We start from the raw sequence: 22,613 nt of genomic DNA on the forward strand, positions 1-22,613 counted from the left end.
AGTAGCTCCCAGACATTGACACGTAATTTTGCCAGACTTCCACGCATACACACCAACACACACCCAAACAGATGACAGATGTTCCAAAATACCACAGTAACAACAACAGATGCAGGCTGGGAAATGCCCTGTGAGATCTCCCTTGCTTTAGTGTAAAGCAGCTTAAGGCTTTCAAGCAGACATTGGCAATGTGCAGTGATCGTAATTTATGTACTGTGTATGTTTTTACAGGAATCAGGAAGAGCAAGAGTGAAGAAAAGGTGGCCTGTGAGCGAGAGGAGGTGTTATTTTCCCTACATGTTTCCTCATTTGAAGTAGTGGTTTTTCCAGCGCTGCCTTTTCTGAACTTGTGTGTCTCTGTAGATCAGCATGACAGGGAGAAAGTTGAGGGATTCATGTGTGGGAGCTGCAGCTGGGAATTTAGCCTGGAGTGAAACACAGTGAAAGGTCTGCAGCAAACAAAGGAGAGCAGAAGAGAAGAAAAGAATGGCAGAGGAATGAAGAAGATCAAAGTTTGATGCAGGGATGACATGACGCTAGGAACAGGAGGAGGAGAGAAGAATACTTGATGAGAAGAGGGAGGAGTGAAAGTGGATTTTTGTGAATGAGGAGGAGCAGAGACGGAAGAGATGACAGAGCGAAGCTGATGTCGCCTTCATGGGAAAATCGAGGATGTCCAGAAAAAGGGCAAAGTCGACTCAGATTAGAGCTGAAATTTCCACACCAACACCTGTAGATCTACAGTGCGCTGCCAGAAAAATACGGAGAAAAGGCAGCCAGCTTACACATGTGAAAACTGGACTTGAACCTGCAGTTGACCAAATACAAACACGTGTGTTGCATCAGAGTGGATAAGCCAGCTGGATATGGTTTCATTCAGATCAGTTGTGATAAGAAGTGCACTGTCTCCACCTCTTCCTGCTTTCAAGGACATCTGCTTTAAGCCTCGGGGTTTCAGTCAGACAGTGAGTAAAACAGTGTACTAGTGTGTGTTTGCACTCACTCTCTCAATCTAATAACCTGTCATTTGATGTTTAACTGCACACACACGCTCTCTGTCTCTCACACACACACACACACACACACACAATGTTGGTGCACTCGCTCCAGTTTCTCTCTCACACTGGCTCTCGTCCTTAGAGCAGCAGGTCTCTGGAAGCAGCCAAACTGTCAGTGACTGTTGCTAACACATGCTCGCTCTCTGCTCAGCTCTTTCTTCATTTCCTGCCAAGGGAGGAGGAGGAGGAGGAGGAGTAGAAGAAGAAGAAGTGAAGCTGGAAGGAACAGACTGAAACGCAGAGATAGAAGGCAAGAAAAGAGGGAGGGAGGGAAAGAGAGGTAGACCTGAACCAGCCTCTGCCTGTGTGGGAGACTAGAGGCAGCCTTCAAGTGATGCCTCTCACACTCTGGAGCAGCAGCACATTGTGATTTCTTCCCATCCTCAGGACTTTCTCTGCTGTTTTTATTCTTTTTTCATTTTCATTTTTTCTCCAACGATGAGAAGGGATCGTCTCTTCTTAGCTGCGACCCTCACCGCTGTCTTCTCTGCTGACCTTTACTTCATCCTCCTGCCAAAGCTGAGGAGCATCAGTCAGGGGTCAGGACACTCATGCTCATGTGGTCCCCACAACCTCAGCCTCCCCAGACAGGGGGGTCTCGCCACACCTCGGCTCAGCAACTGGACTTCAGTGCCACCTGAAGAGGGTGTTATATTGGAACCTGCTGATGCTGGGGGGTCGAAACTGGAGAGGCTGTTTGCTGACCCTCTGTATAACATCCAGATTCCAGTGGTAGGACCAGAGGAGAGGCTGCTGCAGGTAGAGCAGCTGATGGAGTACTATAGGAAGAAGGTGTCACGCTGGGAAAGGTCAGTTTCTGTGCTATGATTTGTAAATCACATATAGACACTGCTTACTTTTGCACATGGTGGCACTTATTTTGAAACCCAAGTCATGATTAATGTGCTATTTCCACACTTTTTTCTGTTGCTTAACTGTTGCAAAAAAGGAGTGTTTACTGTGAAATCACGTACTGGGGCTTGATGCAAGGTCATTAATACTAAACAAACCAGCTCTGACCCATACAGACACTCATGCACATAAACACACAGTGTAACGCACTCACAGGCATGATGGTGTGCAGACAATCCAGAGTGCTTCTCAAAGCCAACAAATCTTCTGAGGAGCGTGCGTCATAAAAGTCTAACGTGGAGTGAGCTGGAACAGAAAACCTTGCAAACATGTCATTCTGAGAGCTTGTGTCTGGAACGCTGTCTTTAAGGTAAACAAGGATTTAAAACTAGTAAAAACCCATCTTAATCTGTGGCAGCTGAAGCTGTCTTGGCTTGTGAAGCTGTCTTTATCGACACAGCACGTTCCCTTAAGAGAGATACAGATTTTGGGCACTTGTGGAAAATAAGAAATATGAGCAATGAATTTCTTTCTTCACTCTTGATTTTTGTTGTTCCCTTTTTCTGCCATAGAAATTTGCATCTGCTTACCCACTGGAGGATGCAAATTTATTTTAGCTATTGACTTTATAAAACTAGGACAAATGCCAAGAAGCTCAGGTGAAACCAGTTAGAAGCACATTTATTTGCATGTTGCAAAGGAAATGACGCTCACAACACTGACATGCTGCTCGTCCTGTCGGGACAAAACAAAGCAAAATTCTCAGTGAGACATTTTTAGTCCTCTTTTTTTTTTTGTTTTTAGATCTCCTTTACACTCTACAGTCTGCACAGTCTCCTTTGTCCTGGCTACCTTGAAACTGTCAGTCCAGGTTCTTGGATGACTGATGAACAGACTCTTACATTTATAGCCCTTTGACCTATCATCACTTTATTTAGCCCATGATGAAGTTTGTTTGAGTTGGGAGATGACCGTTCCATTCAGTGCGGTCAGCTCTCGCCATGCGGTGCCCCTCTCACCACAGGCTGTTTTGGACTCAGATTATTCTCGTTCACGCTTTAAGCAGCATATGTTGTATATAGATGATAAAACAGGAGAATCATAGGAGAACAGCACCCAAATACAATATGAATGAAACTGAATTCTTGCTCTTTTTGAAAGCATTTTGTATGTAGTACTCCAGCACTGCATTTTTCTAAGTATTAGGACTAGGATTTGGCATGAGTACAGTTTTGGGATGACAGGCCTGTTTCAGTCAGACTATAGTATGATATAGGGTAACACATGCAGATGTGTTCAGTAAAGCAGAAATAGAGGAACAGACTTTTCACAGTTTGTTCAAACCAGGCCCTGACATCACAATGGAAAGAGGACAGCTCTGGTTAAATCCACACAAATGTCTAATCATTAATATATGCACTTGCTTCAGTAGTTTGTACTTTGACACCCATACCCACTGTTTCTAATACTTATGATTGTATTTATAACTTTAATGTATTGCTTTTACATTGTCTTAATTGTTTGTCTGCCTGTTTCATAACTTTGTATATATAGTTATGGTTCTATCTCTGTATTAACTGCCGGTGGCCTGCCCAGAGACTACAGATGCAAGTTAGCTATTAACTTAAGTGTGTTGCCCCTGTCAAATGAACAATAAACTAAAATAAACTTTTATTATGCTCTGTTTAACATCTCACTCCTCAGACACATGAAAATCTACAGCGAAGCGGCAGCGATATCCAACATCACTGTGACCGAACATGAGGTGAGCTTTGACCCCGACGCCAGCTGGCTGAAATTTCACCTGGGAATCAACCGCTATGCTCTGTACTCCCGAGACGACCCCGCCGTCCCACAACTTCTCAAAGACATGCAGAATATGGCAGTCATCAGTGCAGGTGATTGATGGGATTTAAAGCTTGTGTGTCTAGAATTACTATAAAAAAGGTGTCCACAAACCTTTTCAGTTTGAGTCTGAAAAGGTCAATTTGGAGTGTCCCTGGGACCCAAATGTAAATCAATACTTTATGAAGGACCCTTACATGCACATTTCACTGAGTCCTCCACAATCAAAACACTGCACACGGCATCTAAGGACAACTTCTTTTTCTTCTTCTTCTTTAATTAGACCACGGTGGAAAAAGTACTCAGACCCTTTACTAAAGTAAAAGCACAAGCACATTACAATAAATAATCCATTACAAGTAAAAGTCCAGAAATACTTTGCACAATGAGTAGTTTGTATCAGAAGTAAAAGTATTACCTTCTCATTATACAGTGACTCTTTTCAAGGTGTTAAATTAATACAGGGTATAATTGTTTTTGACTGACTCATGCATGGAATTTGTCAACGTGGAGTCGGTTCAAGATTATTAGTATTTTACTGGATGGAATCATTTACTGCCTGTTATTAAATGTAAAAAGTTACAACTAATTATAGTTGCGCTTATAAGTTTTCATACCCTGGCAAAAATCTGTGCGGTATTAACCATTTTTCCCTATATTTATGTTTTATTTAATGTTTGTGCTTTTTAGATGCCTCATAGTTTAGTTTGAATCCAATTTGAAATAAAAAATTCATGAAAGAATGGTACATTTTACAAATCTTGCCAGGGTATGTAAACTTAGAAGCACAACTGTATGAGCTTGGAATTAGATGTAGTTGAGTACATCTACTTCACTTTGAAATTCGATGTAGTATAATTATGAAATACCATGACACAAAAACTGTTTGGTCAACCACAAGTTTGTTAAATGTGCACTTGTTGATTGACTAAATATATTCCACCACTGAAATTGGGAAAATGAGCTCATATATCGTAGTATTTTTATTACTCTGTTAATTGTCAACCCAATAAAAAAGGTTCCATGTCCCATTTTGGGTACTGACCCTAAGTTTGGGAAAGTCTTTGGGAAAGTCTGACTTTACACATTTACAATAAAGTCTAGAAAAAATCCATTTTCTGACCTAATGGACACAATTCAGTCATGTAGGTCTGTAATAGATGGACATAAATGCGGTTAATTTACTCTTACAATCTGTTGTTTCTTACAGATTACACTCAAGATGAGAAAGCCCTGAAAGGAGCATGTGACTGTTCTCAAGGTATATTCAGATGACAACATTAATCTGACCAACTGTGTTGTGTTACACCTTATGTACAGTATGTATGAGCAGAGTGTTGGATGTCTGACTAGCCTCTCTGTTCTTCTCTGTCTGTCTTCTCTGCTGTGCTTGGTGGTGCTGTCAGAAACAAACACACTGCGGCCTTTGTGATACTGAGGATTTTGTTTTGTTTTGGCACCAAAATTCAGATTCGTCTTTCTGTGTAAGACACATGCTTTGGGGCAACCAAAAAGACAAGAAAAAAAACTGGCAGTCAATGTGTTCAAAGAGGGGACTCTTAATTAAATGTTTGATGTGTTCATGCTCAGAGGGAAGCCAGGGTTTCAGCGCTTCAGCCTACACAGCAGCACCACCTACGCTGTCTTCTCCTCCATCTGAACAGCATGAAACCAAAGCTGCAAATGTATAGACACGTAACACAGTTAGTTGTGAAGTTATTTTCAATAGATCTTCCTGTTACAGAAACTACCTGTGGTTTTTAATGACTGTTGACTATAACTAACAAAGCCTCTATATACCAGAAGACTCTGATGGTTGGTTTTATATTCTCTCTTTAACTTTTGTCAGTGTGTGTGTTTTCTGACACACATCCATGGTTTGTGTGTGAGAAAAGTTTGGTGTTTTGGTTCTGTCTGTGCCTCACCACCATCTGAGCACTATGAAGTCGCAGACCACACAAACATCTTTCCCTGCCAAGAAGAAATGCATCAAAACAGCCCGTCCCTTCATTTTAGATCTAACCTCAGCCATTCTGATTATTTTCAGTAACCAGAGTGACGGCGTTTGATGCCAACATAGACTGTTTGTTCCTTTTTCCTTCTTTGATTCAAGTTGAGGAAAAGCAGATATTGTAAACCCTATATGATTGTTAACTATTAATACCTCAGGGTTTTATAAGGTGCAGCAGGGCAGGCGTGTGTGGGCTGTGTGGCCGACTGCTGTGACATAACAGTCTGACAGAGTGAAAGTCAGAGGGAAAAGAACAAGTCCAATTACTTTTAATACCTCCACTCTTTAAACTGAATACAGATAAATACAGACTCAGTTATGAACCTAAGTCAACATTTGCCAAAAGACAAACAAACTGCAAATGATTTATAGTCTGATCTAGAGTTTGTGTTTTTGTCTGATATTATTGACCCATTTTATCTGACTCTGTTGTTGTTTATTTTCTTTTCCAGTGGTCAAACCCAGTGGACACCACCTGAAACTGGCTCTGAAGATGCGCAACTTTGCTAAGGCCATGTTCAAACCCATGAGGTAAAAACTGAGTCCACTCTGCTTAAAGCTGCAGGAAGGAAAATCAGGGGAAATTACCAGAATTTAAAGTACAGCCTTTCTTCTGCAGGTTTCTCCTTTATCCAAAGCAAAAAACTAAATATAAAAGCAAATGAACCAGGTGCTGTTTTAACACGAGAAAAATGCAGGAAAAAAAGGCACTTTCCTAACCTTTGGTATCAATGTATTTTTACATGGTCAGTAAATTAAATATAGAAAATGCCTGATTTCCACTGAAAATTGTTTACAAAATCTATAGTATAATTACCTCCGCCAAAGAGGTTATGTTTTTGTCGGCGTTGGTTTGTCTGTCTGTCTGTCTGTCTGTCTGTCTGTTTGTGTGCAAGATAACTCAAAAAGTTATGGACGGATTTGGATGAAAATTTCAGAAAATGTTGATACTGGCACAAGGAACAAATGATTAAATTTTGGTGGTGATCGGGGGTGTGGGAGCCCACAGGGGGGCCCACTGATCGGCCTTGGCGGAGGTCTGCGCTCTGAGTGCTTTTCTAGAAAAGACAGCGCAGACCTCCGCCAAGGCCGACCAGTGCCCCCCGCCCCCGATCACCACCAAAATTTAATCATTTTTTCCTCGTGCCAGTATCAACATTTCCTGAAATTTTCACCCAAATCCGGGTCACTGATCTGCCTTGGTGGAGGTCTGCGCTCTCCGAGTGCTTCTAGTTTAATAATAAATGACTTACGACGGGTTAAATGTAGAGAAATTTTCATTTGGAACCCACCATAAAAACATTCCAGGTCTTAAAGAGGGACCTCCCTAATCTGAATGACAAATGGCATGGAATAACGAATAACCTAACCCCTAACCCCTAACTCCTAACCCTAGTGGTCATTCGTTATTCCATGCCATTTGTCATTCGGATTAGGGAAGCCCCTTAAAGAGTTAAACCAGGTCTGATACTCCGCCTGCATTAATGTGGATAATTTTCCCTACATTTGGGCTCACCAAAGTGAAGCTTTTTAAAAATTTCGGTTTGTGGGCATCTGTGTGAACAGGGAAAACTGGGAGAAAATAGTATCATAAGCCATTTTACTTTATTTAATGAAACTGCACCTGAAACATCCGATCCAGGTGAATAAATCAGTGTATGACCTGCAGTACATCGAGGTCAGCACTGGTACCTTTGGGAGACAGACTGGACCAACGTTATGGACAAAACCACATCTTAAAAGGAATACACAACCATTATCAAAACTTGAGGTAACTTGGGTTTATAACTGAACTTGACAGATGACAAATTAAAGCCTCTGTATGTGCTACGTCCAGAATTATCCACAGTGTTCAACACAAACAAGGGTTTGTCTGAACATTTTCACCACTTTGTAGTCGTTTTTGCGTTGTCATATGGATGGATATTTTGTAAAACGAAGGTCGTGTTTACGCAATTTTTTAAAGAACGGAAGAAGAAAATATTGTTAGCCTCATACCATAATGGCCTAAGTCATATTTTTGGCCAAATCATGATATCTGTTTAACTTTACTCTCCTAACCCTGCTGCCTCATTTTGCATGAGTGGCCATATCTAGAAAAAATTATGAGTTAGGCGATTATGCTATGAGGCTAATGATATGTTAGCGTAGATGGGCATAAGAAAACCATATCAGCAGTTTCTAATTTCAGCTGGTACATAATTAACCCCTACATGCCAGATAACACCTGTCATTAGCTTAAGTCTGTGTCACATGGCAGAGTTTCTACAGCCTGAAGTAGGTAGAATACTTGTTGCCTGTTGGACCAGAGGTTATGGAAATCTTGATCAATAATGATAAAAACCATGTCATCATTAGGAGCTTTAATGAGCCTCTAATTCCAAATGCAGTACTTGAAACTATTGCTCTGCATTCAAAACATAAATGGATGTCAAAAATATCAGGTTCTTTACCAGAGGTACAGGTACTTGTGTAAAACAAGAAGAAGTTGAAGATTACTTTGTTAACAGTAAAAATGTACAGATCCTCAATGTATAAAAGCAAAAAAGGACATGTTTAGGACATGTACACTGGCTATTTCTGTACAACATTAGTAGAACTTCATGTCATCCTTATGATCATGTAAAAACTGTTGAACTTAATAAATGCACATAAAATACTGAATATTAACTTGAGTGTCACATTATGCTGTTTTCATGTGTGTTGTGTACTGATGAATACACAGAAGGGTTGTCTTTACTCCGTGTTACTGTTCCATCCATATAGAAAATGAAATGAAAATAATCAACAACGGCCCATGACCAATGCATTAAAACTGAAGTGATAAAATATAAGGAGTAGAAGGTGCAGATTTTTGTGTTCAAACAGGATTAAAAAGAAGAAGCTTCAGAAAAACAAGCGCTGAAGTGACACACAGATACCAAAAGTACAGTACACTGAGTACAGCAAGTGTTTGTACTTCGGAATTATCAATCATAGAAATTCCACTAAAACATAAAATAATTAGAATTTGATTATATAATGTTTTTCTTTGTTCCAAAAATTTAAAACATGCATTTCTGTGCATTGAACAAATACTTTGCACTCGACCACTTGATAAAGAGCAAAAATTTAAAAGTTCAAAAAAAAAAAAAAGAGCAAAAATTAGAAAAAAAATTTGTGAATGCCACAAATCTATAGGTATTAACAAATTAAGAGAATATGGAGGATACTGACAAAATAGGAGAAAATGTATTCATTTAAGGTTTCTTTCATGAGGTCCATTATGTTACATACAATTATACTGCAGGATTTAGTCTCTTATGTCCGCTGGAGTTCATCCTGCAGCATCACCTAGTATTTCAGGCTTTTTGTCGTGTTGATCCATGACATGTGTGTATTTGTCAGGCAGCAGAGGGACGTGGAGACCCCAGAAGACTTCTTCTACTTTGTTGATTTCCAGAGACACAACGCAGAGATCGCTGCCTTTCATCTGGACAGGTGCTGCTTCATAAAGCTCATTATTATTGTGTTTTTTTCTTTCTTGTTTTACTGACATCTGTGTGGTATTTTTAGTGTCTTTTCAGTGAATTTATGCCGCAGTGGTGCTTGAGGGTAATTTTAGCTTTGGTTGCACATCTGTTTCTTTATTGGCTTCAGTTATGGCTCTCTTGCTACAAATGCGTTTCTTCGGGCGCTTTATTTTACAGAAACAATCCCTGATGCAAATGAAAAACTAAAAACGGCAACTAAAATGGACTTATTAATGGTTTTCAAAGCTGTGTACAGTGGTGTAACACAGTATCAATGAGACTGGTTAATTGTGTTCCTTGAAATTAAATGGCAGCAGTTTAAGTATTTATTGCATCTTAAAGGAATTAATGATGAAACTGGATTGCAATCACAGCGCAGACGCAACATACCAACAACAACATGCAATCATTGAAAATAATCCTAAAAACAATTACATTTCAGCCACGAAAACTCTCTTTGTGCCAGTATATAAATATACCACCCAGCCTCCACATGGATTGCAACATGTTTGGCCAACCCAGGATTTCCCCACAGGCTGATCACTATAAACCACAGTCTACGGACACACACACATCCATGCAATTGCACTGAGGTGAGGTGAATCACTCTGAAGTATAGTCATCTGAGCTAGACAGTATCATTATGAAGCCAAAAACAATGACAAGTTACCGCCTCAACCGCACACGATGGAAAACAACAGGATTGCCACATCAACAACAAACACAGTCACTTCATGCGAGTTATTATTACATTGGAACTGCTCACAGTACAATTCTCAATTAATATTTGATAACATCAGTATATTCCACCAAATCATACAGATATATCCCTCTGCTCACTCCTATGTTTGTTTTTTTTGGTCTGCCTGTGTCCGTCTCCATTTTGTCTGTGTCGTCTGCCAGAAGCCTTTATCATTATGTCTCACAATCAGCAGTTGGGGAATGCCAGTGATTTGAGGATCAGCAATTCAGCTCCACAGTGTGATGATTATTCTGTGATTACTGTTTTCGAGACACGGCTGAAATAGGGCCCTCGGGGAGGTATATAAGCGCATGTATATACATACAGCCAGTCGAATTACACAGTGGGGAGACAGTCAATGGAGCTCATTCATTGATAAGAATCAGTAAAAATGAACTGTAAGCGCCTGTGAAATGAGGTAAGGAGTCAGAGATAAAGACACCTTCGCTGTCAGAGGCGTCCTATTACATTTACATTACATTTATGTAACAGAGACGGGAGCGTGAACTTTGCGAACTTTTCCTCAGTCTAGATATAGAGATTCTTCTCTAAAGTTCTGTAAAGGTTTTCCTGTGAATCTCATCAATGTATTTTTTTAGGATCCTGGACTTCCGGAGGGTTCCGCCAGTGGCCGGCAGGTTGGTGAACGTCTCAGGAGAAGTCCTCCAGGTCACCCACAACGAAGACCTACGAGCCGTGTTCTTCACTTCTCCTGGTAAAACTCCAGCAGATTCACTGTCGACTACAACTGCCTTCTCTTTGTTCACTGTTTGGCAAATACTGAGCTTTTTTTATTCCCTCTGCTTCATTTTCTCAGTCAAATAATCAAGCTGTGATGTCATCCACTCTCCACCCAAACCCAAAAAAATACTATCAGGTCCACAAGCATTCAGACAGTGACACATATTTTGTCATTTCTCTTCTGTACACCACCCTACAGTGGACTAGAGATGAAGCAATAAGATGTGATTGAACTGAACTTTCAGCTTTAATGAAAGGGTTTAACAAAAATATTGCATTGACCATTTAGGAATTACAACCATTTTAAACATAGTCTCTACATTTTCAGAGGCAAAATTATAGAATGCGTGTCACAGTCCAAATACTTATGGACCTACCAGTAATAATAACAGTAAGAATAATCATAATAAAAACCTGTGCAACCAAGGAATGGGTGAACCACAGGTGTATCACTTTTTTTTCTTTAAATACATCTGAAACCACTAACCCACTTCTAAAAACTACTGTTGTCCAATTGAGCAAATTCTTTGTCTTATTGCCAACATGTGCTCCAGTCTTTCTTGTTTGCTCTACACAGAAATTAAAGCCAAGGTGCAGCATTCAGGTAGAAAAAAGCAATCAAATAATTAAAACTTAATCAAAATCTAGATATTAACTGTTGTACACATGGATATATTACATTTTCTGCAGTAAAGCTCCTAAGCATTTGTGTGACTTGTTGCACTGAACAAATTTTCTTTGCCAAGGGGAACTTCAAAGTATATGAGCTGGGTTTCTGTGGGTCTTTAAAAAGCATTAAAAGTCATTAAATAGACTTTGTGAAAATTAAGGCCTTAAATGGCATTAAAAAGCATTAAATTCGATGTCCAGAACCATTAAAAAATTAAATACACTTGATGGGGGAAAAAAAGCATTGTTATTTATGATTTATTTTGATTATATAAACACTTTATAATTTTGATCAAAGGTATAGTGTGATTGACAGGCGCAACCCTTTAATTGGTTCTTGTTTATGGCTGATACATGAAGTCACAGCACCGGATGCTTAGAATGCAACGTGAAAAAAATTTTAAAAAATAAAAAATCAGAAAAATGTGAAAATGCAAGGTTCAGCAGAAGATTTGTGGAGGAACTATTCAGAACCTGGCTGAAGCCTGTTGACAGTAAACCGTCATGTGTATATATAACACTATTTATAAATCTGTATCTGCAGTTGGACATGGGCACTAAATTTAAAAAGCGTTAAATTAGATTTGCTGATACCTGCAGAAACCCTGATGAGGCTCCCCTTGATATTCCACTGTCTTTATTTTGGGTTTTGTTGAACCACATTTTGATGCCGGACCTGACAGGATGGAACAGGGGGAAGGAAAAGAAAGGGGGAAGAGAGAAGGAGAGAGTGAAAGGGGGAGAAAGAAAAGAAAAAGAAGGTGGCAAAGACCTTCACAAGAAAATATCAGCAATAGTAACAATAACAACCATGGTGATAGTTATAGTGATAACAAGAACTAAAACAAGAACTGAGTAAACCCAGCAAAAAATGATAAATAAAACATATTAAATAAAAAATAAAATAAAAAACATGAACAAAATATCACAAACAACAACAGCACAAATAACACCAGCAAACAATCCACACAACAGCAGTGGTACACCTAAAATCAGCATCAGGCTTTGGACTAAACTGTACAGGTTCAGTGTGTGATATTGAGCGGCGTCTTGCAGTGAAGTTACCAGGTGTCCACGAAAAATGTAGAAGGCTTTCATTAGAGTCTGTTTGTTTTGTCCGTTATTGGCTTTTAGTTAAGAGAACATTAACTCTACAAACACAGCTGATGGTACTGCACCTTAACAGTGGATAGATACCAGACTGTGAAATGGAACAAAGGAAGAGGAAGTCTGGTCTGTGTTACTGCAAGTAAAGCATCACGCAGGCCTGAAACAAGTGAGAAACAGGATCAGTTTTATATAGGATATACAGGATATATGGGCTCACATAGGAGCCGTTCTGTGAAATCGGTGTCATTATGATTGAAACACAAAATGATAGTTAAGAAAAAAAGTTTAATGTATAGACTTTATAAAACAAGGATTTATAGGGTAGTATCAGTTGGGATGTGGTTGTCCCAAAATCCTATTCCCTGAAATTTCAACTTCCCAACTGATCAAATCTGAGTCAAATCTTGATCTGGTCAGTTTTGGTTTTGTTTTTTTTCCAATTGTGACGTTTTAAAAATGAATTTAATCTGTATTTTCTGTGTAAATCAGTAAACCTTATGTAATTATGTCAATTTAAAGGTACTTTGTGTAAGATTTAGAGGGATTTAGGAGTAACTGTATGTGCAGATGTGGAATATAATAATCATTATTATGTTTTCATGAGTGTATAATCACATGAAAATCACAACTGGTGTGTTTTCATTTCAATAGCATGAACTCTCTTTATATTTACAGAGGGGGAGGTCATGTGTAACTCAATCCGCCATGATCATACACTAATGAAAACATAATATATAATAATGGATATTAAATTCCACATCTGCACATATAGTTACTCCACAAAGTACCTTTTAAATGGACATTTTTTACATAAGATTTAATGATTTACACAGAAAATACCAATTCAGTTCATTTTTAAAAACTTCATGATAGGGTAGCTGTGACCTACAGGGCTGGAGTCGGCTTGTGACTGAAGGGTCGCTGGTTCGATTCCACAGACTGGCAGAAAAAGTTGTGCTATGGCAAGGCCGCTGCTCCTAGTTTGCAGTGTGTGATGTGTTCCTGCATGTTCCAGAGATGGGTTAAAAGCAGAGGCTGAATTTTAGTGTTTGGTAAAAATGTACTGTGTACTGACAATAAAGGAGCTTAATCTTAAAAAAACTGATCAACGTAAGTTCAAGAATGCTCAGATATGATTAGTTACAAAGTTGAAATTTAAGAGAATAGGATTTGGGGAAAACCACATCCAAACTGATAGTACCCTTTAAATCCTTATTTTATACTCTATACATTCAGCTTATTGTTATCTGAAATATTATTTTGCTTTTCAATCATAATGACACCAGTTTCATAGAACGGCCCCTATGTGACCCCGTATATCCTCGGTCTAAAACTGATCCTCTTTCTCACTTATTCCAGGCCTGTGTGATGCTTTACTTGCTGGTGGTGACGCACCATGAAAGCCAAAGCTGATCAAAAACCATGTAATTGTATGTGAACTGGAAGCTCATTTATATTCCACCCTTTTGCTCCGCTTCCTCAAACAGCCAACAACACGTGTTTCTTCGCCAAGTGCCTGTACGTGTGCAAGACGGAGTACGCGGTGTGCGGGAGCCCCGACCTGCTGGAGGGCTCGCTGTCCGCCTACCTGCCCGGCCTCAGCATCGCCCCCCGCATCTCCATCCCCAACCCGTGGATACGCTCCTACACCTTCACCGGACGGGAAGAGTAAGACCTCAACCGATGAAATGATGCACATGCTGCCGGTTAGACCTGAAGCATGTCCCACTAATGGCTTTGTTTTAAAGGTGGGAGGTGAACCCGTTCTACTGCGACACCATAAAGCAGATGTACCCCTACAACTCAGGCAACCGGCTCCTCAACATCATAGACATGTCCATCTTTGACTTCTTAATAGGTACTTTAATCTGCTTCTAAATACTCACTCCACCTTAAATACCAGAGAAAGTCCTTCCTTTTCATCTCATTGACTTTTCTGATGCTCTGTCTCTTCTGCAGGTAACATGGACAGACACCACTATGAAATTTTTACCAAATTTGGAGACGAAGGATTCCTCCTCCACTTGGACAATGCCAGAGGGTGAGACAGACTGTCCATTAATATCAGGCTGTGAAATTCTACCTTTTTTTTTTTTTTTACAAGTGGGATCATGTTCTGTGTTTAGGTTTGGGAGACACTCTCAAGATGAAATGTCCATCCTGGCTCCTCTGTCTCAGTGCTGCATGTGAGTTACTACACCTACCAACCCACCCTCTAAACCACCTACATGTGTCCTTGAATATTAGCGTTAATATGAAATCTGTGCATGAACTCTTAGAACAACTGCCTGGATTTTCCTAAGCTCATTACTTTACTTAGTTTTAATGCATTTTAGTGGAATATTCTATTATTTTTTACTTTTTTTTTTTTTTTTTTTTTTTTTTGCATAGAAACATCCGGTACGAACTTCCCTCAAAAGGCCACTTCTTACTTTTACACCTCGAGTACATTTCAAAAACTGTACTTTTTCACATTTACTGCAGTAAAGAAGTTGAATCAGTACTTCTACTTGAGTTGTTTTTTACCCAAGAATTTGTAGTTGTACTTGAGTAAAGAATGTGTATATTTTTGTACATTTTTAATCATTTTATCCAGGGTGTCCATGGATCATTAAAAAGTCTTATATGTGATTGTCTTAAATTATGCATAAAATTGATAATTTAATCAGACACTCAAAGGTCTTAAAAATTACACAGACACAATAAATGATATTTTAGTATTTGCTTTTGGAAAACTTTGTGAAGAATTAGTGTTGATCATTTTATCATAACGGAGATGGGAATGAGTGGAGAATCAGTCATAGGTGGAGGGGTTCAGGTATGAGTGATAACATCTTAAACATCAGTATCAGAAATATTAGTGGAGAAATGGAAACGTAACATCAGCTGTATTTAAATATAGTTAACACAGGTTCAACACAATAACTATGAGTGAATGTAAAATCTTAAATTTGATCAAAGACGCCTAAAAAACATTTTGAAGTCATGAATTTGACTTCCGCAAACCTTCAGATTTACAGATATTAGTATGTTTAAACACAGCTACTTAAAAACTACTGTCATTTTTCATTTCAAACAGATTCAATAATGACAAATACAGAAATCACATAGCAAAGATGGTCTCATTTTATCTCAGGTATTTAATAATTAGAAATATAATAAGAAAAAAATGGATCTTTCATTCACTGCAGGTGAACCCCTCTCAATTTTGGACCTATGCATGTCTAGTCATACCACAATTACGATTTCACTCTGTCTTACATATGTTTTTATTTATATTGTTTTATTGCAGTATTTCTCATTCCCTGTAAAAAGCATCAGAAACTGATTATCAGACACAAAAGAAGACCATTTAATAAGATCATTCTTATTTTATTGAGCAGGTACTGAAAATACCCTAATGGTAGCAAAGACCACATGGCCGTCACCCAGCAGGGGTTTGGGTGACTCAGTCCAGGGAGGAGCCTAATGTTCTGGTGACCAATCAGATTGACCAAAAACAGGGTTGAAATGGGGTAAAAAAAAATCCTACAATGGGAAGTATTTATACAGTTGATCCCATTAGGCATGCAGTCTCATTTATAAGAGACACCTGTTAAAACAACATGTAGTTCCAACAATACAGTACATGTGAGGGAGAGTCAAAAAGTTCTCAGACAAATGGCATAAAAATTAATTCATTTATTTATTTAACCTCTCTGGTCCAGCTGCTCCTTTTGGATGCCACTCTTGATTGAATTTTGCTCTGTGGGATAAACTGGTAGATTCAAGTTTCATCCCCAGTAACACAGCGTTCGTCTGAGAACTTTTTGCCTCTCCTTCCCTTGTACAGTGTATGAATTAGAGCAGATCAGGTTAAATACTAAGAACAGGAACAATCCAGAGACACTTTCCTCAATCTCAGAACCTCAGAAAACACCTGTGATACATTCCTTCCATACCATCATGCATGTTGCAATATTTCTTTCACTGTGATTCTCTTGAACTTAAAAAACTCATTGTTTTATTTTTTGATGTGCTCTATAAAACTTAACTCCTCATGAACTGACCTCCGTTGCTTCAACACCGTGTCGTTCCACAGGATAAAGCGCTCCACGCTGCTGAGGCTGCAGCTCCTGGTCCGACCCGAGTACAGGCTCAGCGACGTCATGAGGGAGTCCCTGGACGCCGATCCTTTACGGCCCATCCTGACAGAGCCGCACCTTTCAGCGCTGGACCGCCGGTTGCAGAAGGTCCTGCGAGCGGTCCAGCGCTGCATCCGGAGGCTGGGCGAGGATGAGGTGATCACCAATGACTTTGTAAAATCCACAACAGGACCTCAGACCACCACAGAGGGGAAGAAGGCCAGGTAACAGAGGACACAAGGGGGCGTGTCTCTGCGTTATGGCTGCTCTTCAGTGAAGAAACAAACGAGGCTCAGATGGTTTCAATCGAAGGAACAAGCTGTAAACAGAAGAAGACTGTGAACACATACAGGGCCTGGACGTGAACCAAAGGAGCCATGCTTTATTTTCTCCTTCCAGTTGTGGTCATGAATTCCCCTGAGGCTGCGTTTTATGATAAAGCTCTCACTTTTCATGTGCACATACATCAGGGTGGAAACATGTTTACAGATTTAGACAGAAACCCTTTAAAAAGCATCAGCATAATTCAAGACCAGCTGACAGAAGAAAAGAACATCAAGGTCTACAGCACTGGTGTGTCAAACATATGGTCCACAGGCCAAAACCGGCCCACCGTAAGGTCTAATCTGGCAAATGGGATGAATTTGTGAGTTCAGGAGCCAAATTCAGTCTTTTTCAATCTCAAATGGCTCAGATCAGTAAAATACTATCATAATAACAAATAAATAATGACAACTCCAAATTTCTCTCTTTGTTTTAGTGTTTAAAAAAAAAAGTCCATGAAAATGTTTACATGTATGAACTATCCTTTCACAAAAAATGTGAATAACCTGAAAAAATATGAACAACCTGAAATATCTTAAGAGAAGAGTGAATTTTATAATATTCTGCCTGTTACTAAATGTTTTGTGCCTTTGTAGATCCACTGTGATCTGTAAGTTGTAATGAACGTGTGCAGATGAGAAGCTGAGGCATAATATTGTTCAAATTGTGCTTATTTTTCTTAAGAAATATTAGGTTGTTCATGTTATTCATATTTTTTTAAAGGATAGTTTGTAGATGTAAACATTTTCTTGTTGTAATTATACTTTTTTCACTCTAAAACATAATGAAAAGTTTGGAGTTGACATTTTTTATATATTATGTTATTATTTTACTGGTCCACCCCACTTCAGATCATATTGTGCTAAATGACCCTGAACTAAGACTTTCAGGCCGTCTGTAGCTCTCATAACGTGAAGCACTGGAACAGTTGAATCTAATTAAAGCTGCTGAAAATTGACTGTAGAATCAAGAAAGTTTTATGTCCATGTCGATGAAAAGTTGTATAAGATAATAAATGTATTGTTTTATGTGACCACACGGTGTAGTTTTTGGTGCCTCAGAGGAGCTGTGTAAATAGCTGTGTGTGAGTAAAGTGCTACCTATTAAACAGTCATTTAGTTTGTTACTCCACCCCACTTTCTAGACCTGTAATCCTCCTCTGTCATATCAGACAGTCTTTAAGTACTTTTACGACATCATTGTCAACTAAAACAGGCTCAGACAGACTTAAATACCTTTAAACAACTCTCAGGTATGTGTCATATCGAGCCACTGTAATTATTTTTATGCAAACTGAAACTGCAGGAGCACTTCACATGATACGTCCTCCTTTGTTCCCAGATGTGTTTTCTTTCTTCTTGCCTTAAAAACCTAGTGCATTCCAGGTCTCTGTGTGATGGGAGTTAAGATTAATAACCACAGCTACTTTTAAGAGATTTTAGAGTCTGAATCATATCAAATGGAAACAGACACCAGCTGACAAAGCAGACAGAGGAGGCTGATAATCATTAAATACGCTCTAAACTACAGGTAAACGCCATCACATCAAAGCAGCGACACAGCATGTCTCCACTAAAACCTAGTGACAGGAATAAACATTTTAAAGCACTATCAAACATGAAGGATGACAGATTAAAGAAAAGGAGGGAACATGCTGTATATTTCCAACTCTGTGCCTCCAAATAACCAACAGAAAGGGCTTAAAAGCTTAAAATGTTGGTGTTCTCCAGAGCTAGGGACAGTTGTTAATGATTGAATGTAAAGGTTTAGCCTGTTACGTGTAAATATCCTCACATGGACAATGACAGAAGTTATTTTCAGTCACAAGCCGAAAAATGGAGTGATGTAGAATTTATTAATAAAGAAAAAACATGTTGAAGAATACAGGTTTAAGAGATGGAAGAAAGGAAGTGTGGCCATAGACTAAAATATGTTGGACCATTTTTGTGTAAACAGAATAGAAGTCCAGCTTTTCAGTGGCTCTTTGTCTCCCTCTAGTGGATGAATGTCTTTTTTTTTTTTTTTTTTTTAAACAGTTCCTAAACTTTCCAAACACCTGCCATACAATCATAGTTCTATTAACTTGCATAACCATGTAACAGATATTATTCTGAGCCTCTAGATCTGACGGCAGTTTCTCATATCACCAAAACCTTTCCACCATAAAGGACAAAGGACTTGGCTGAAGGTGCTGAATTTTAAGACCATTTTTGACCCAAAAGTGAAACAAAAAATCTGAAGCCATAACAAAAATATTTTAACTCCTCTACATTTTCCTTTAGTGTAGAGAAGTTAAGATATTTATCCACTGTGTAATTTCATAAGGGATGCACTGATATATCACCAGATATTATTATCGGCTTCTATGAAACTGGTCCCTAAAAACAGGACATGGGGGTTAAAAATTCAAACCAGATGTAGACTAATGTTATGAAACAAGTTTGGAAGGGCTTTGGGTTTATTTTAAGAATAAATACTGAGTTAAAAAAGAAACTACTTTTCAGATAAAACACATTTTTATATTATTTTACATTATATTTGATACAAAAATCTGTATGTAACACAGTCAAAAGGATATGATAATTATGTGCTACTATTTTTTTTTTATATATTTCTGTATTCTCTTACAGGTACATTTTGGGAATTGAACTAATGCAAGGCAGCATGTTTCACAAAAATGACAGCTGTTACAAAGTCAATCGCGATTTATATGTGTTTAACTGGGCAGATTCTGCATGTAACACAAGTGGACACGATGGGTTACATGCAAAACCTGGAATGAGACTGAGATTCATAAAAAACCCTCATGGGTTAGAAAAACCACTAGGATCATCAAATTTAGCACAGTGTCTTTATTTATAGTGGAATATAAGACCATTTCAAGCCATGTTTTCCAGATCAAATGCACTGACACCTAGGTAGCTTTTCATGTCCCAATGTTGGTCCTATTTTTGGCTCCAGTATTTTATTATAAATTCATTAATTTTGGGATGGCTCAGAGCAAGAGTGTAATTTTTTTTTTTTGCATTCATCTGAGGTCATCATTAGGTCCATCCTGGGGGGAAATATGTCTAAATTTCTCTTATTATTGGGTCTAAAAAGCTGGCAAAGTGACAGGTACCAAAATGAACCCAGTTTCATAGAAGCACCCATGTAAGATGTCTTTTCACTGACAGCAATAGTAGATATTTATCATTCATGTCAGATTGCATGTATTTTTGAATCTGTGTTCATTCAAAGATATTGCAATGAAGAGCTGAGAGACTTTAGAATTATAAGTGTAGCAACTTCAACAAAGAGTCGCTGAGAGGCTGAGAACGGGGTTTTCCTTTGTCTGGCACTTAACGGACAAAAATCACTACCATACGAAAAATAAGTTTAACTTTTTATTCATGAAAAAAGAATAATCAACTCATGATACTGTGCTGAAACTCATAATTGAAGCGATCGCAGTGAGCAAAGAAAATAGCGGCCCACAAAAAATTTGGCGTCCCAGCTCACCCTCTCTCTCTGTCCATCTACACAGGTGAGCAGGTGCCTATATTAACATCCCCAGGGCCGCTGCTAACCATTTGGATGCCCTAAGCACAGCTGATTTAAAAATTGTGTTGAATGGTTATAATAAACCCTCAAGGGGCTTAACAAGTGGCAACCTCCAGGTTTCAAAGATTATTACCTCCGCCAAGGAGGTTATGTTTTTGCCAGGGTTTGTTTGTTTGTTTGTCTGTCTGTCTGTCTGTTTGTTTGTTTGTCTGTCCGTTAGTGTGCAACATAACTCAAAAAGTTATGGACAGATTTGGATGAAATTTTCAGGGTTTGTTGGAAATGGGATGAGGAAGAAATGATTAAATTTTGGTGGTGATCGGGGGTGGGGGGGCCCACGAGGGGGGGCCACTGATCGTTAGTGTGCAACATAACTCAAAAAGTTATGGACAGATTTGGATGAAATTTTCAGGGTTTGTTGGAAATGGGATGAGGAAGAAATGATTAAATTTTGGTGGTGATCGGGGGTGGGGGGGCCCACGGGGGGGGCCACTGATCAGCCTTGGCGGAGGTCTGCGCTCTCCGAGTGCTTCTAGTTTACAACTGCAATTAAAAATATAGATAAATATATGCAAGCTGCACAAAAGTACATTTTCTACAAATAAAATTCCACAATGTATCAAACTTAGAAAAGTATCCCATGTGGAAAATTAAGAATTTTAACCCTTTCATGCACAGTGGTCACTCCAGTGGACAGTTCTTCTCCAGCTGTTCTCTTGTATATTCATGGGTTTTGTTGGTTTAGTTCCTTATTAGCCAACACAGTGGACACTTATGCATCATCCTATAATAATACACTAACATTTATACCATTACTGTAACTTTACTGTTCTATATAAACCTGATCTGCACTAACATGTTCAAGTGGAAATCAATTACTAATTGTTATTAGACAGTAATTACCAGTTTCCTTAAACAAAATGTTGTTTTTTTGCATATTATCTCCATGAAGTGAGTAATAACTAGTGTTAGAGTATGATAAAATGTGCGAAAACATCAAATTAGCAGCATTAAAAATGTTTTTATTTCATATTTTCACACAGTATATCACTTTCTGATGATGGGTTTAAATACATGTTTCTTTGCTTCAAAAATTAAATGTATGGTGTCGATCTGAGTGGACATTTTTGTAACTCCATGAAAAATAGGTTCATTAAAAAAAAACCTCAATTGCATTTTTTTTTCACGTGCTTAAAGAGGAATAAAATCACTCAAGAAAAAATTATTGACTAAGGTTCTCATAATTCATGCATGAAAGGGTTATAACAGTTTAAACCTTTAAAACTGGAGTCATGTTGCAGTCCAACCCCTTTTACACCACAGCACTTCTTGATCTTTAAAAATGGACTTCTGGAAGCACTATATGCTACTGTTTAAATCAGTGTTTTTCAACCTTGGGGTCGGGACTCCACGTGGGGTCACCTGAAATTCAAATGGGGTCACCTGAAATTTCTGGTAATTCCTAAAAAAAAAAAAAAATTACTAATAAAATATATATTGTGAGTTGAGAGAGACAATCTCAATCCATAAAAGACATGACAAACTGTGAAGCTGAAACTGAAGCACTGTGGTACTGTTTATCTGTCAAATGTTCATTGTGGTCGGTTTCAGATGCTGCAGCTCTTTCATAATTTATAGTTTGAGTTCTTGTTTGTTCAGTATTAATTGTCAGCCTTGTCAGCCTTAAGATGAACTGACTGTACATATCCTGACCAAGGAAAATAAAATTCTCCCTTTGTGCAGTAATCTACACCTGGCTTTTCTGCTTCCGTCCATAATAATATACATTATATAGACTAAATGTCATCTAAAATAAAAATTTATTTGCAACATAGTATAGCAAACTATTACATGATCAAAAACAAAATAATTTTAGCAAAAAAAAAAAAAAAAGTCTCCATTTTGAATGTCTGGGGTCGTCAGAAATGTGTGATGTTAAAATGGGGTCACGAGCCAAAAAAGGCTGGAAACTACTGGTCTACATGGCCTATGCCAGGTGCCGGCCCTGATCCTTCCACACAAAATGCGAACAAATGTGAACCTGAAATGTCTTCTGCCTGTTACTAAATGTTTTGTGTATTT

At 38.6% G+C, this 22,613-nt stretch overlaps 1 protein-coding gene across 1 annotated transcript; it reads left to right on the forward strand.

Annotated features, from left to right (window-relative positions):
- Positions 1-47: 47 nt before the first annotated feature.
- On the forward strand, positions 48-17,363 carry fam20a (FAM20A golgi associated secretory pathway pseudokinase). The gene is made up of 12 exons (XM_030122344.1): positions 48-965; positions 1,210-1,867; positions 3,615-3,808; positions 4,966-5,016; positions 6,219-6,297; positions 9,154-9,246; positions 10,620-10,735; positions 14,028-14,208; positions 14,289-14,398; positions 14,500-14,581; positions 14,667-14,726; positions 16,622-17,363. Exons 2-12 carry the CDS (start codon positions 1,497-1,499, stop codon positions 16,890-16,892), a joined length of 1,608 nt encoding a protein of 535 aa, XP_029978204.1. The 5' UTR covers positions 48-965; positions 1,210-1,496; the 3' UTR covers positions 16,893-17,363.
- Positions 17,364-22,613: the final 5,250 nt, after the last annotated feature.

The sequence above is a fragment of the Sphaeramia orbicularis genome, chromosome 19 (genome assembly GCF_902148855.1).
Source record: "Sphaeramia orbicularis chromosome 19, fSphaOr1.1, whole genome shotgun sequence".
NCBI classification, from domain to species: domain Eukaryota; kingdom Metazoa; phylum Chordata; class Actinopteri; order Kurtiformes; family Apogonidae; genus Sphaeramia; species Sphaeramia orbicularis.